The following is a 16,195-nucleotide window of genomic DNA, read 5'->3' as shown; positions in this document are numbered from 1 at the left end:
AAATGCGGGAATCTATTTTTAACTGGTGCAATCAGGCAGAATGAACATGATTTTGTGAAAGGAAAATCATGTTTGACTAATTTAAAGATTTATTTAAGGAAGTAACTAGCAACGTGGATAAAGGGGAACCTGTCAATGTAGTGTACTTAGATTTCCAGAAGGCATTTGACAAGATTCCATATCAAAGGTTACCACATAAAGTAGGGGCACATGATGTAGGAGATAATATATTAGCGTGAATAGAGGATTGGTTGGCCGATAGGAAACCAAGAATAGGCACAAATGAGTGATTTTAAGCTTTGAAAGATGTAGCGAAAGGAGTGCCATGGGGATCACTGCTGGAGTCCCAACTATTTACAATCTGTGGATGAAGGGACCAAATGTATGGTTGCTGAATTTGCTGATTGAGACAAAAATAGGTTTCCTTGTTGTTTCATGGTTAGTGTGACATTTTGAATGTTATGTAATTGATTTTCAAACCGTTGTTACCGATGACCGTTTTTACCAGTAAATTATCACTCAAGTGGCTTTACTAAGAAATTAAGAAGAGGGCATTTGGGATATAAATAGGTTAAGCGAGTGAATAAACATCTGGCACATAGGATCTAATATAGGAAAATGTGAACTTGTCCACTTTGGAAGGAAGAATAAAAAAAACAGCATATCAACTAAATGGAGACAGATTGCAGAACTTGGTACAGAAGGATCTTGGTGTCCTGGTACACAAATCGCAAAACGGTGGTATACAGGTATAGAAGTGATTAGGAAGGCAAATGGAATGTAGTAATTTATTGCAATGGGAATTTCATCTTAAAAATAAAAGAATGTTTTACAATAGTTATACAGGGCATAGATGAGACCACATTTAAAATACCTGTGTACAGTTTTGGTCTCCTTATTTAAGAGAAGACATAATTGCATTAGAAGCAGTTCAGAGAAGGTTCGCTATTGATTGGTGTGATGAGAGGGGTATGTTATGAAGTTGGGCATTTATCCATTGGAGTTCAGAAGACTTATAAGATCCTGAGGGGTCTCGACAAAATGAATGTTGAAAGAATGTTTTTCCGTGTGAGAGAGGTCAGAACTAGGGGCCGCAATGTTAAAAATAAAAAATAAGGATTCTCTCATTTAAGACAGACGAGGATAATTTATTTCTTTTAGAGGGTAATTAGTCAGTGGAACACTCTTCCCCAGAGAGTAGTAGAGGCAAGATCATCCAATATTTTTAAGTTAATGACAGATTCGTAACTAAAAAGGCATTCAAAAAGTAAAAGAGTAGAGTTCAGGCCACAATCAGATCAGCTATGATCTTATTGAATGACAGAGCAGGCTTGATGGGCCAAATGGCCTGTTCCTGCTCCTAATTCAATTGTATGTAACAGCAGACAGCCTAACCGCTTCCACCTAACAATAGGTGACATTACTAGCTTGGAGTCCAACACCATCAACATCTTAGGGAGAGTCATTGACCAGGAACTCAACTGGACCAGCCACATAAATGCTGTGGCAGCTAGAATTAGTTGGAGACTTTGTATTCTGGAGCATTGTTCACTATCTGACTTCTCAAAGTCTCTCCAACACCTACAAGTCAAAACTGCAATGAAATACTCTTCAGTTGCATGTATGGGTGCAGCTGTAATACCTCTCATGAAACTCGAGACCATTCAGGACAAAACAGTTTGCTTGATAAGTGGCAAAGCCATAGAATTATGTATTATAGATGTATATAAATTCATCTTTGACCTAATGTTTTGTGGTTCTTTTACTAGGTCACACAATTCCGACAGCTCTACGCAAAGGTTATCAATGACAAGCATGATGATGTCATGGCCAAGTTTGGTGCTATACTAGCTCAGGGCATTCTTGATGCAGGTAATACTTAAATAACTTGTATTACCAATGGGAAGCTGATTTAGAGGCCTTTTTGTCAGTATCTCATTCCAACCTGTCTGCCGTCCCTTGTGTGAAGGCTTTAGTTTAAGCAATGAAATACTATGTAATTTGAGCGAGTTTAAGGAATCTCTAAAGCTGACAATTTGAGACGGTGAATTAGGTGCAGTCAATTGCTGCCAAAACAGTTTGTTGATCTAGCTCCCTGACACTGTTATATAGCATTTGAATACAGGATAACATGCAAAAATGAATAGGAGCAAAAATGTGCTAACCATGCACTACTAATATTTGTACATTAAAAAGCAAAAACCTAGAAATGTTGAAACTATGAAAGAAAATTTTAAAAATGCTAGTAGCACTCAGCAACGCACAAGCCAAATCTCATGTGGCAAGATTAAGTTCATTTTTTGGATTAAGTCCTGATCACAGCTTCACACTTCCCTTAGTTCTATTCATTTCTAAATGCAGCCCATCTATGCTTATGCATTTACCCAGAGGTCAGTCAGAAGGTCATGGAGTCAAGCTCCAGTCCAGAGACTTGAGCACGATTTTGGTTATCTCTCCAGTGCAATAGTGGGCACTTTCTTTTTTCCTCAGTCCCCAATTTCTTTCAGTTTGAACTTGAATGGCAGGAGATGGAAACCGGAGCAGCAGGCCAGCAAGTGTAGAGAGTGGGGAAGAGTTTGAGACTAAGACAAGTATAGCAAAGAAGGAGAGCAGGCAGAAGGAAGTCGCTGATCAGTGGATCTGGCGGTCCGGAGTGCGTTTGCTTCAACGCAAGAAGTATAACAGGCAAGGCGGATGAACTTAGAGCTTGGATTAATGTGGGGGATTATGATATTGTTGTTATTACGGAGACATGGTTAAAGGAGGGACAGGACTGGCAGCTTAATGTTTCAGGATATCGATGTTTTAGACAGAGGGGGTAGCAGAAAGGGTGGGGGAGTTGCATTACAGGTTGGGGAACATATCACAGCTGTGATGAGGGAGAATCTCTTTGAGGGATCCTGCAGTGAGGCATTGTGGGTAGAGCTCATGAATAGGAAGGGTGCAATCACAATGTTGGGGTTGTACTATACACCTCCCAACTGCCAGCCGGTTACAGAGGAACAGATATGTAGTCAGATTCTGAAAAGATATGAAAATAACGGAGTTGTTGCGATCAGTGATTTAAATTTCCCCCATATTGACTGGGACTTCCTTAGTGGCAGAGGTTCAGATGGGGAGCAATTTATTAGGGGTGCCCAAGAGGATTTTTTGAAACAGTATGTTGATGGTCCAACCAGTGTAAGGGCCTTACTGTACGTAGTAATGGGGAATGAGCCCGGCCAGGTGATCAAACTTTTCAGTAGGGGAACATTTCGGGAATAGTGATCATAATTCTGTAAATTTCCGCATACTCATGGATAAGGACAAAAGTGGTCCTTGAGTAGGGTGCTAAATTGGGGGAAAGCTAACTACAACAGAATTTGGCAAGAGCTGGAGGATGTGGATTAGGAGTAGATGTTTGAGGGTAAATCCACTTTTGATATGTGGGAGTCTTTTAAAGAATAGTTGATCTGAGTGCAAGACAGGCATGTTCCTGTGAAAATGAATGACTGAAATGGCAAGATTAGGGAACCATGGATGACGGGGAAAATTGTGAGATTAGTCAAAAAGAAAAAAGAAGCATACAAACAAAGCTTTTGAAGAACATAGGGAAAGTAGGAGTAAACTCAAACGGGGAGTTAGCACGGCCTAAAGAGGCCATGTCATTGGCAAGCAAAGAAAATCCCACGGCCTTTTATACATATATAAGGAGCAAGAGGGCAGCTAGGGAAAGAGTAGGACAAAGGAGGGAGGTTATGCGTGCAGTCAGAGGAAGTGGGTGAGATCATTAATCAGTATTTTGCATCGGTATTCAAGGAGAGGGACATGATGGATGTTGAGGTTAGGGATAGGTGTGTGAATACTCTAAGACATGTCAGCATAATGAAGGAGGAAGTGTTGGATATCTTAAAATACATTGAGGTAGACAAGTCCCCAAGGCCGGATGGGATATATCCCAGGTTACTGTGGGAGGCGAGAGAGCAGATAGCTGGGGCCTTTACAGATATCTTTGCATCATCTTTGACCATAGGCGAGGTTCCAGAGTGTGGGAGAATCGCCAATGTCCCTTTGTTTAAGAAGGGAAGCCAGGATAATCCAGGTAATTATAGGCTGGTGAACTGACGTCAGGGAAGCTGTTGGGGAAGATACTGAAGGAGAGGATTTATTCACATTTGGAAGCGAATGGACTTATTAGTGATGGGCAACATGATTTTGTGCAGGGAAGATCATGTCTTACCAACTTGATAGAGTTGTTTGAGGAAGTGACAAAATTAATTGCTGAGGAAAAGAACAAAAAACAATGTAGCAAAGGAACAGACCCATCGGCCCTCCAAGCCTCTACCGGCCATGATACCACCCTTGGCCAAAGCCCTAAAGTCTGTGTCATCTACATAAACTTTAGTCAGGCGTTTGACAAGGGCCCTCATGGCAGACTGGTACAAAAGGTAAAGTCGCATGGGATTTGGGGTGTGCTAGCTAGATGGATAAAGAACTGGCTTGGCAACAGGAGACAAAGTATCAGTTTTTCAGAATGGAGATCTGTAACTAGTGGTGTTCCACAGGGATCAGTGTTGGGACCATTGTTGTTTGTAATATATTATAAATGATTTGGAGAAAAATGTAGATGGTTTGCAAATGATACTAATAGATGGAGTTGCAGATAGTGAAGGGGACTGTCAGAGAATACAGCAGAATGTAGATAGATTGGACAGTTGGGCAGAGAAATAGCAGATGGAGTTCAGTCTGGACAAATGCATTTTGAAGATCAAATTCAGGTGTGAATTATACAGTAAATGGCAGAACCCTTGGGAGCATTGACATACAGAGTGATTTGGGTGTTCAGGTCCACAATTCCTTGAAAGTGATAATGCAGGTGGATAAGGTAGTTACGAAGGCATACAACATGCTTGCCTTCATCAGACAGGGCATTGAGTACAAGAGTTGGCAGGTCATGTTACAGTTGTATAAAACTTTAGTTAGGCCACATTTGGAATATTGCGTGCAGTTCTGGTCACACTACCAGAAGGACGTGGAAGCTTTAGAGAGAGTGCAAAGAAGGTTTACCAGGATGTTACCTGGTCTGGAGGGTGTTAGCCACGAGGAGAGGTTGAATAAACTCGGATTGTTTCCATTGGAAAGACGGAGGCTGAGGAGAGATCTGATTGAGTTGTACAAAGTTACAAGAGGTATAGACAGGGTGAATAGTCAGAAGCTTTTTCCCAGCGTGGAAGACTCAATTACAAGGGGGTACAAGTTCAGGTTGAGAGGGGGAAAGTTTAGGGAAGATGTGAGCGGAAAGGTTTTCATGCAGAGAGTGGTGGGTGCCTGGAACGTGTTGCCAGTGGAGGCACAATCTCAACGTTGAAGATGTATCTTGATAGGCACATGAATGGAGGGATACAGATTGTTTGGGAAATAAGTAGTAGGTCTAAATAAGGAATCTGGATTGGCGCATCTGGAGGGCCGAACAGCCTGTTCCTTTGTTATAATGTTCTTTGTTCCAATTCAGTGTCATTAGGTTCACAAAATCTTGGGTTCAAATTATTGCAACTTATTTATAATATCAATGTTAAATTCAGGAGAGTTAGGCAGCGAAATGGCAGATGGAGTTCAGTGTGGACAAATGCGAGGTGATGCATTTTGGAAGATCAAATTCATTCAGGTGTGAATTATACAATAAATGGCAGAACCCTTGGGAGCATTAACATACGGAGGGATCTGGACGTTCAGGTCCATAGTTCCATGAAAGTGGCAATGCAGGTGGTTAAGATGGTCAAGAAGGCTTATGGCCTGCTTGCCTTCATCGGCCGGGGCATTGAGTACAAGAGTTGGCAGGTCATGTTACAGTTATATAAAACTTTAGTTCGGCCACATTTGGAATATTGCGTGCAGTTCTAGTCACTACACTACCAGAAGGACATGGATGCTTTGGAGAGAGTGCAAAGAAGGTTTACCAGGATGTTGCCCGGTCTGGAGGGTGTTAGCTATGAGGCAAGATTGAAGAAACTCGGATTGTTTTCGTTGGGAAGACAGAGGCTGAGGGGAGTCCTGATTGAGGTCTACAAAATTACGAGATGTATAGACAGAATGAATAGTCAGAAGCATTTTCCCAGGTTGGAAGACTTGATTGGTCTTTGTTCATGCCAATAGAATATTGTTTGCAGAGCAAATGGACCGTGCCCGTAAGTCTTTATTGAAGAAATAGTTTCAAAATGCACTGCAGATTGATTGAAATACCCTTTTTAATGCAGTTATAAACTGATTTACCTTTCTTTGCAATTGAGTATATTCAGTGAGAGCAAAAGATTTTAGACTGAGACGTTCTTCAATTTTTTTCACCTTTTTCATCAGGGCAGTTAAGTTCCTCATTAAATTAGTCTGTCCCTCACAATGAGGCAATTCTTAGCATTTGTAATTTTATTTCAATGTATTACAATCAGAATATTTGGAAATTCCTTAATCTTTCCATATATTTTTCTAGTTAATTTCTGTATATGTGCAAAACTGTTTTTAAATTTAACACTTAAACCCCTTAAACACCTTGTCATATTTGTAATTATTTTAGTGAGAAGAAAATAGGTCATGTGAACAGCAACCACATTCATTTCTTCAACAGTGACTCAATATCTGTATTTTACAGACTACAAAGGAAGGACCTGATTCCATTCATAAACTGTTTGCATGATAGTAATAATAATACCTGATGGTGGTTGCGCAAAATCACTGTTTTAAGAACATAAGAACTAGGAGCAGGAGTAGGGCATCTGGCCCCTCGAGCCTGCTCTGCCATTCAATGAGATCATGGCTGATCTTTTGTGGACTCAGCTCCACTTTCCGGCCCGATCACCATAACCTTTAATCCCTTTTTTCTTTAAAAAAAACTATCTGTCTTTACCTTAAAAACATTTAATGAAGGAGACTCAACTGCTTCACTGGGCAAGGAATTCCATAGATTCACAACCCTTTGGGTGAAGAAGTTCTAAATCTACTTCCCCTTATTTTGATGCTATGCCTCCTAGTTCTGCTTTCACCCGCCAGTGGAAACAACCTGCCCGCATCTATCCTATCTATTCCCTTCATAATTTTAAATGTTTCTATAAGATCCCCCCTCATCCTTCTAAATTCCAACGAGTACAGTCCCAGTCTACTCAACCTCTCCTCGTAATCCAACCCCTTCACCTCTGGGATTAACCTCGTGAATCTCCTCTGCACACCCTCCAGTGCCAGTACGTCCTTTCTCAAGTAAGGAGACCAAAACTGAACACAATACTCCAGGTGCGGCCTCACTAACACCTTATGCAATTGCAACATAACCTCCCTAGTCTTAAACTCCATCCCTCTAGCAAGGAAGGACAAAATTCCATTTGCCTTCTTAATCACCTGTTGCACCTGTAAACCAACTTTCTGTGACTCATGCACGAGCACACCCAGGTCTCTCTGCACAGCAGCATACTTTAATATTTTATCGTTTAAATAATAATCCCGTTTGCTGTTATTCCTACCAAAATGGATAACCTCACATTTGTCAACATTGTATTCCATTTGCCAGACCCTAGCCCATTCACTTAACCTATCCAAATCCCTCTGCAGACTTCCAATATCCTCTGCACTTTTCGCTTTACCACTCATCTTAGTGTCATCTGCAAACTTGGACACATTGCCCTTGGTCCCCAACTCTAAATCATCTATGTAGATTGTGAACAATTGTGGGCCCAACACGGATCCCTGAGGGACACCACTAGCTACTGATCGCCAACCAGAGAAGCACCCATTAATCCCCACTCTTTGCTTTCTATTAATTAACCAATCCTCTATCCATGCTACTACTTTACCCATAATGCCATGCATCTTTACCTTGTGCAGCAGCCTTTTGTGTGGCACCTTGTCAAAAGCTTTCTGGAAATCCAGGTATACCACATCCATTGGCTCCCTGTTATCTACTGCACTGGTAATGTCCTCAAAAAATTCCACTAAATTAGTTAGGCATGACCTGCCCTTCATGAACCCATGCTGCGTCTGCCCAATGGGACAATTTCTATCCAGATGCCTTGCTATTTCTTCCTTGATGATAGATTCCAGCATCTTCCCTACTACCGACGTTAAGCTCACTGGCCTATAATTTCCTGCTCTCTGCCTACCTCCTTTTTTAAACAGTGGTGTCACGTTTGCTAATTTCCAAACCACCGGGACCACCCCAGAGTCTAGTGAATTTTGGTAAATCGTCACTAGTGCATCTGCAATTTCCCTAGCCATCTGTTTTAGCACTCTGGGATGCATTCCATCAGTGCCAGGAGACTTGTATACCTTTAGCCCCATTAGCTTGCCCATCACGACCTCCTTAGTGATAACAATCCTCTCACGGTTCTCACCTGTCATAGCCTCATTTCTATCAGTCGCTGGTATGTTATTTGTGTCTTCCACTGTGAAGACCGACCCAAAAAACCTGTTCAGTCCCTCAGCCATTTCCTCATCTCCCATTATTAAAACTCCCTTCTCATCCTCTAAAGGACCAATATTTACCGTAGCCACTCTTTTTTGCTTTCTATATTTGTAAAACCTTTTGCTGTCTGTTTTTATATTCTGAGCAAGTTTACTCTCATACTCTATCTTACTCTTCTTTATAGCTTTTTTAGTAGCTTTCTGTTGCCCCTTAAATATTTCCCAGTCCTCTAGTCTCCCGCCAATCTTTGCCACTTTGTATGCTCTTTCCTTCAATTTGATACTCTCCCTTATTTCCTTAGATATCCATGGTCGATTTTCCCTCTTTCTACCGTCCTTCCTTTTTGTTGGTATAAACCTTTGCTGAGCACTGAAAAATCGCTTGGAAGGTTCTCCACTGTTCCTCAACTGTTCCACCATAAAGTCTTTGCTCCCAGTCTATCTTAGCTAGTTCTTCTCTCATCCCATTGTAATCTCCTTTGTTTAAACACAAAACACTAGTATTTGATTTTACCTTCTCACCCTCCATCTGTATTTTAAATTCCACCATATTGTGATCGCTCCTTCTGAGAGGATCCCTAACTATGAGATCATGAATCAGTCCTATTTCATTACACAGGACAAGATCTAGGACCGCTTGTTCCCTCGTAGGTCCCATTACATACTGTTCTAGGAAACTATCGCGGATACATTCTATAAACTCCTCCTCAAGGTTGCCTTGACCGACCTGGTTAAACCAATCGACATGTAGCTTAAAATCCCCCATGATAACTGCTGTACCATTTCTACATGCATCAGTTATCTCTTTGTTTATTGCCTGCCCCACCATAATGTTACTATTTGGTGGCCGATAGACTACTCCTATCAGTGACTTTTTCGCCTTACTATTCCTGATTTCCACCCAAATGGATTCAACCTTATCCTCCATAGCACCGATATCATCCCTAACTATTGCCCGGATGTCATCCTTAAATAACAGAGCTACACCACCTCCCTTACCACCCACTCTGTCCTTCCGAATAGTTTGATACCCTCGGATATTTAACTCCCAGCCGTCACCATCCTTTAACCATGTTTCAGTAATGGCCACTAAATCAGTCATTCACGATGATTTGTGCCATCAACTCATTTACTTTATTCCGAATACTACGAGCATTCAGGTAAAGTACACTTATGTTGGTTTTTTTACCTCTGTTTTGAATCTTAACATCTCCAGTTTTACTCCTTTTAGTATTACTGGGCCTATTCACTGAGCTCCCCTCAGTCACTGTACCTTGTACTGTCGCCCTTTTGATTTTTGACTATGTCTTCTCTGTCTTGCACTTTCCCCCTTACTTCCTTTGCTTCTGTCCCTGTTTTTGTTTTAGAACAGTACAGCACAGAACTGGCCCTTCGGCCCTCAATGTTGTGCCGAGCAATGATCACCCTACTCAAGCCCACGTATCCACCCTATACCAGTAACCCAACAACCCCCATTAACATTATTTTTTAGGACACTAAGGGCAATTTAGCCTGGCCAATCCACATAACCCGCACATCTTTGGACTGTGGGAGGAAACCGGAGCACCCGGAGGAAACCCACGCACACACTGGGAGGACGTGCAGACTCCGCACAGACAGTGACCCAGCCGGGAATCGAACCTGGGACCCTGGAGCTGTGAAGCATTGATGCTGACCACCATGCTACCGTACTACCTCCCAACTTCCTGCATCGGTTCCCATCCCCCTGCCACATTAGTTTAAACCCTCCCAACAGCTCTAGCAAACACCCCCCCTAGGACATCGGTTCCAGTCCTGCCCAGGTGCAGACCGCCCGGTTTGTACTGGTCCTACCTCCCCCAGAACCGGTCCCAATGCCCCAGGAATTTGAATCCCTCCCTCTTGCACCATCTCTCGAGCCACGCATTCATCCTATCTATCCTGACATTCCTACTCTGACTAGCTCGTGGCACTGGTAGCAATCCTGAGATTACTACCTTTGAGGTCCTACTTTTTAGTTTAACTCCTAACTCCCTGAATTCAGCTTGTAGGACCTCATCCCGTTTTTTTACCTATATCGTTGGTGCCTATGAGGCACCACGACAGCTGGCTGTTCACCCCCCCCCCCCCCCCCCCCCCCCCCCCCCCCCCCCCCCCACCCAGAATACCCTACAGCCGCTCCGAGACAGCCTTGACCCTTGCTCCAGGGAGGCAACATACCATCCTGGAGTCTCGATTGCGTCCACAGAAACGCCTGTCTATTCCCCTTACGATTGAGTCCCCTATCACTATAGCCCTGCCATTTTTCTTCCTGCCCTGCTGCGCAGCAGAGCCAGCCACGGTGCTATGAACCTGGCTGCTGCTGCGTTCCCCTGGTGAGCCATCTCCCTCAACAGTATCCAAAGCGGTATATCTGTTTTGCAGGGAGATGACCGCAGGGGACACCTGCACTGCCTTCCTACTCTTGCTCTTTCTTTTGGTCACCCATTTTCTATCTCCCTCATTAACTTTCACCTGAGGTGTGACCAACTCGCTAAACGTGCTATCCACGACCTCCTCAGTATCGCGGATAGAGCAAAGTGAGTCCATCCGCAGCTTCAGAACTGTCAAGCGGTCTAACAGGAGCTGCAACTGAACACACTTCTTGCATGTAAAAGAGCCAGGGACAGTGGACGTGTCCCTGAGCTCCCACATCGCACACGAGGAGCATGACACGGGTCTGGGATCTTCTGCCATGTCTTAAACCTTAGGTAAACTTATACAACTACGATTTCAAAATAAAAATAAATAAATTAGACAATGAAAGAAAGACTATTTACCAGTCACTTACCAGGGTTAAAAAGCACCTCCGAAAAAGCACCTCTCTCACTCTGCACCGAATTACCTCACTGCACCAAATTACCAAATTGCAATTCCCACTCTGGATGTGCCTCACTCCGACTGTGTCTCTTTGACCTGCGCAAGCTTCTTACCTGATATTCCCTAGAGGAGGTGGAAGGGTGGGGGACACTGCAAGTGTAGTGTCACGGGTTTAGCAACCGCCCGACTTGTTACAGGCACTCAAGTACTCACTCACCTTCACGACAGGCCCCTGCTCCCGCTTCCCAACGACCGTGGTTTTTTTTTTTTGGTTAGAGGAGGGGGTCGGGAGGGAAACACTGAGAAAGTGTTTCGGGTTGAACTCACTTGACAACAGCCCCTCCACAGACCACCTTCAAATTAGGCTGACCGCACTGCACGTATGCAAATCTCCCCGGAACAGCCTATCAGTAGCTCTGCTCTGCTGCCCTCTGCTGGATGCTTGCCTTCACTCAAACTCCTCGGGTCTCTTTCGCAGGTACACCTTCAAATTAGGCAGTCCGCACTGCACGTATGCAAATCTCCCCGGAACAGCCAATCAGTAGCTCTGCTCCCCTCTGCTGGATGCTTGCCGTCACTCAAACTCCTCGGGTCTCTTTCGCAGGTACACCTTCAAATTAGGCTGCAAATCTCCCCGGAACAGCCAATCAGTAGCTCTGCTCTGCTGCCCTCTGCTGGCCTTTGGGGCCACATAAATAAATGACAAAAAGGAATCAGGAATCACCCATAGTCACCATTAACACATACAGCCCCCCCCTTCCCCACCAACCCTCCCAGCCCCCCACCCCCCCATAATATTTGATGTAATCCAATTCTCTAAAGTGCGCAATGAATAACGCCCAAGAGTGCAGAACCCCTCCATCCTTCCCCTCAGTTCAAATTTGACCTTTTCAAGAGCCAAGAATTCCAGCAGGGCCCCCGCCACACCAGGGAACAGGGTGGAGAGGTTGATCTCCACCCTAACAGGATTGCCTGTGGGCGATAAACGAGGCGAAGGCTACAACATCTGCCTCCGCCCCCGTTTCCAACCCCGGCTGGACCGACACCCCGAATATGGCCTCCTGAGGGCCCGGGTCCAGTTTCACGTGCACCACTTTAGAGATTACCCTAAAAACCTCCTTCCAGTATTCTTCCAGCTTTGGACAGGAACAAAACATGCTCCCACCGCAACACTCACACATATCTTCTACCTCCTCAAAGAGCTGGTTTCTCCTTGCCCTATTTACCACCTTCACCTATATCAGCCCCAACCTCGCACACAAAGTGGAGGCGTTCGACATCTCGTAATTTCGAGGAATTAAACAAATACTGTGAAACTGGCAGTTGAATGTTCTTTTTACAATGGAAAAGTTGTTTTGAATGCTGTAAGCAATTAATGCTCTCATCATGTTAGTCTAATTGGGTTTTCTATAAATCATATAATAGGAGGGTTTTAACACAATTTGAATTACCATTTGAAAATAAAACATTAGTAATTGGGTGTTTCTTTGATAACTACGAGGTTATCTGGCAGATTGATTTTTGACAAACAGCTCATTTTCCAGAAAATGGGCAAGGTCTAGATCTGAGCCGAACATTTATCTGTTTCTGTTTTTCATTATACAGCTGCTTTCTGTCACAGTTATTTAAGAAGACATCTGTTCAGCTGTGTTGCGCTGGCCCATGTAGATAATTGCTGCCAAAGCTGAACTCCTGCAACCAGGCAGTTCACCATCTGTTTATTGATTGATTTGTATTTATTAAAATAATTTTGTTTGACAATACTGTGACCTAAATGGACAGGAATTTGCGATGAGAATAATGGTCAGGTTATAGGCACTCGCAGTTTTAATGGAAATCTAATAACAAATTCAGTGTTTTGCAAATACACAGTTAAATGTGGAAATCCAGAAGTACCTTGCTCCTTCACTGGCTGTATTTTTGCAGGTCTTACAGATAGGCTTATCATGTAACCTACTGTACTTGCCCAGTAGTTCCACACTGAAAAAGGCTAAAAATGTTGGGGCTGGTGCATTCAGGAGTAAGTGAATTTTCAACAATATGGAAAGTGGTGATGACTGCTGAACAAACCTCCCATCCCTACAAAAAGGATTTTACAGATTTGGAGTCTCATTCTTTAATACAATTACTGTTGTAGATTTTCCTACAATCCCATCTGAATTTCTCAGTAATTATTTTTATTTAGTATAAAATTGAACTCCTATTTTGCTTTATATTTCCAGTCTTGAATGTTATGGACTTATTTTTTAGATCCTACTGGGGATAGAAACAGAGGTGGGCAGGTGATGAAAATACCGAGCCAATCAGTTTCTCTGCGCTGGCGAGTTTCACTGGCACGATGGAGGGAGAGCCATGTTGAGATTTTAATGAGGGTGCACAGGCTGTATGCTTGGTTTGGGGGCAGACTAGGTGCTGGGAGGCGGATGCACAGCGGGGTTCCAGTCATGGTTTCCCCTGCAAATAATGTGGATGCGTAAAAGAGAAAATGTTAGAGTGCCCCATAACCATTGGCACAAATGTGGCATCAGGTCAGCGCAGATTGCAGGGAGAGTGGCAAGTAAGCACTCGAGTAGTGCAGGGGATTGCAGGGTCCAGGACATCTGAGTTGGGAAGCCAACTGAGCAGAAGGAAGGCAGAGCTGATAATGGAAGCACAAATCTCAGATTTCTGGTCCTGAGGTGATGAGGTGCAACGTCCTCTGCAGGATGGACATCAACCTGGTCATCAAGAGGACAGAGGAAAGGAACAAAAGGCAGGAAGGCGAGAGAGGACGTACTCTTTGCATAGGCCACTCCATCGAAGCTGGAGCTGCCTTGACATGGCCAAAGACCAGTGCTGCAAGAGACGATTACTGTTCAGGCAGATGGCCATATGTGCCCTGGTCACAGAAGACCTGACATCTCCACAATGGTCACAATTGCCAGTAAATCAAAGCCACTGTGACCCTGAATTTATTTGCCTCTAGATCCTGTGAAGGATTAGCTGCGGACCTTCTTGGCAACCTGCAAGCTATTGCTGTCCACTGCATCTTGCAGGTTGCTGATACTCTATTTACCAGAAGAACCCAGCCTTGCAGACACAGAAGGCACTGGGTTTTGCCTCCCATCACTGGATATCCCACAACAGGACTTCATTGATTGCGCTCATGTGGCCATCAAGACACCACCTGACTTTCTAATCAGATTTATCAACAGGAAAGGCCTCCATTCTTCAATGTTCAACTCTTCTGAAACCACCATGGTTTCCTCCACGTGCTCACTTCCTTTCCTGGCACCTGTCATGACTCCTTCATCCTTTACCCACCTTAATTCCTCCCTCAAACTCCATAGATGGATTCTGGGAAACAATTCTTGAAAAGATGGCTACTTGCCCCATACAAGTCAAGGTTACATAGATCAAAATTCTCTGGCTGTTCATTGGCGGCGGAATTCTCTAGTCCTGCCAGCAACACACCCCACCAGGATTTCCTGCTGGCCTGGGGTAGCTTCAATGAGGATTCCCATTGACAGCAGCGGGAGCAAAGTATCCCGCCGCCAGTGAGTGGAGTGACACTTCCCGCCTCTGGAAAACTCAGCTAAGAAACCGGAGAATCCGGCCCATAGTGTGGGCCATGCATTTTGTGAATGTTATTGTGCCCATTTCTGTGTGCACAGAGTGCTACTGCATATATGGCTTTCCATGTGATTAGTCATTCCTGTGCTTAAAAACCCTAAGCAATGATGGCGCACATGAGCTGAATGAGCCTCATTCTCAGTACATGACTCTGCATTACCTAAGGCAGCACTGACATGTGAGAGTGCAGCTGTTGCTGCTGGTCTTGGTAGATCCTCCTTTCCTGTAACTCCTGAGGACATGCGCCTGTATCCAGCTTAGGGGCAGTGTACTTGTCCTCCAAGCTCTTCCTGTACATTTGTGATATGCTAATCACAGTGCCAGCCTATCTATCTGCTTGGTGGGACCCATGGAGGTGAGTGTATTTAAGCTGGTGCACAGGCAAGGTGTGATGATGTTTTCTGTGAGGTGTGCTCTGGCAGCGCTTGACCCATTGCAGGAGTCAGTCTTTGTGTCTGGATGTCAGAGCCTGTGAGTCATGAAATCATGAGAATTCATCTTTTGTGAGCAGAGACTTCCCAATGCAGCTGAGTCTTTGGAATGTATTCAGATGGGCTGCAGTGCAATGCACTTCCTTAATCTACACATTCCAGATTCTATCCACCCTCTCCGTGGATACATCTCTTTCCTAATTTGCTCATGAGCAGTGATCCTAACGATTTCCATGGTAATGATGCATAAAAAAGTAATTCCTCCAGCCTTGACCTTTTTGTGGGCATGGTGAGTCCATTTCTTCGACAAGGACGAGAGAGAGAGAGAGATAGGCACTGTTTGTCTCTATAACCAATGTCTATTTCATAAGCATCTCCAAGTGGCAGGCCTTCAATTACGCTTTTGCTCTGAGCCTTGCTGAGAGCCAGAACTTGCCTGGGCCCAATTTCCTCGTGTGTTTAAGAGCACTTTGCATCCTCAGATTTCTCAGCTGCTGTGTCTGCTAGAGGATAAATAGCCAGACGTATGTCTTGAGGGTCTGGCAGTATATTCACCATATCAGAACAAATAAGGATATTGAACCTCTTTCCAAATGTGGAACCAGTTCCTCTGAACAACACTGCTCTGTTCCACGGTCTCTCATCACCTCAGTCCAGATCTGCTTGCTCTAAAAGTGGCCTACTGCCACCCTCTGGAAACAGGACATAGTTCTTCATCCTCACTGCCTCCTGCCCCCCAACTGCCTTCTACCCCACCCCAGGGGTAGATTTCAAATCCAAAAATAGTCCAATGTCCATTTCCTGGCCTGAGAAGGAAATTGTGCTTTGTATCTCAGTGTGAGTTCTTCAGCCGACTTGGTCAAAGAGCCCCCACACATCCCCAGTAACGCTTA

The 16,195-nt window shown here is 44.0% G+C and overlaps 1 protein-coding gene across 1 annotated transcript in view; it reads left to right on the top strand.

The window, feature by feature from the left end:
* Window positions 1-16,195, top strand: part of psmd1 (proteasome 26S subunit, non-ATPase 1) — a 135,677-nt gene that overhangs the window by 107,597 nt on the left and 11,885 nt on the right. The window contains exon 19 of the mRNA XM_038815916.1: window positions 1,770-1,872. Coding sequence (XP_038671844.1) covers window positions 1,770-1,872 — 103 coding nt within the window. The remainder of the gene's footprint in view (window positions 1-1,769; window positions 1,873-16,195) is intronic.

Source organism: Scyliorhinus canicula, chromosome 13, assembly GCF_902713615.1.
Source record: "Scyliorhinus canicula chromosome 13, sScyCan1.1, whole genome shotgun sequence".
Taxonomy (NCBI): domain Eukaryota; kingdom Metazoa; phylum Chordata; class Chondrichthyes; order Carcharhiniformes; family Scyliorhinidae; genus Scyliorhinus; species Scyliorhinus canicula.
This window is presented reverse-complemented; position numbering and strand designations above follow the sequence as displayed.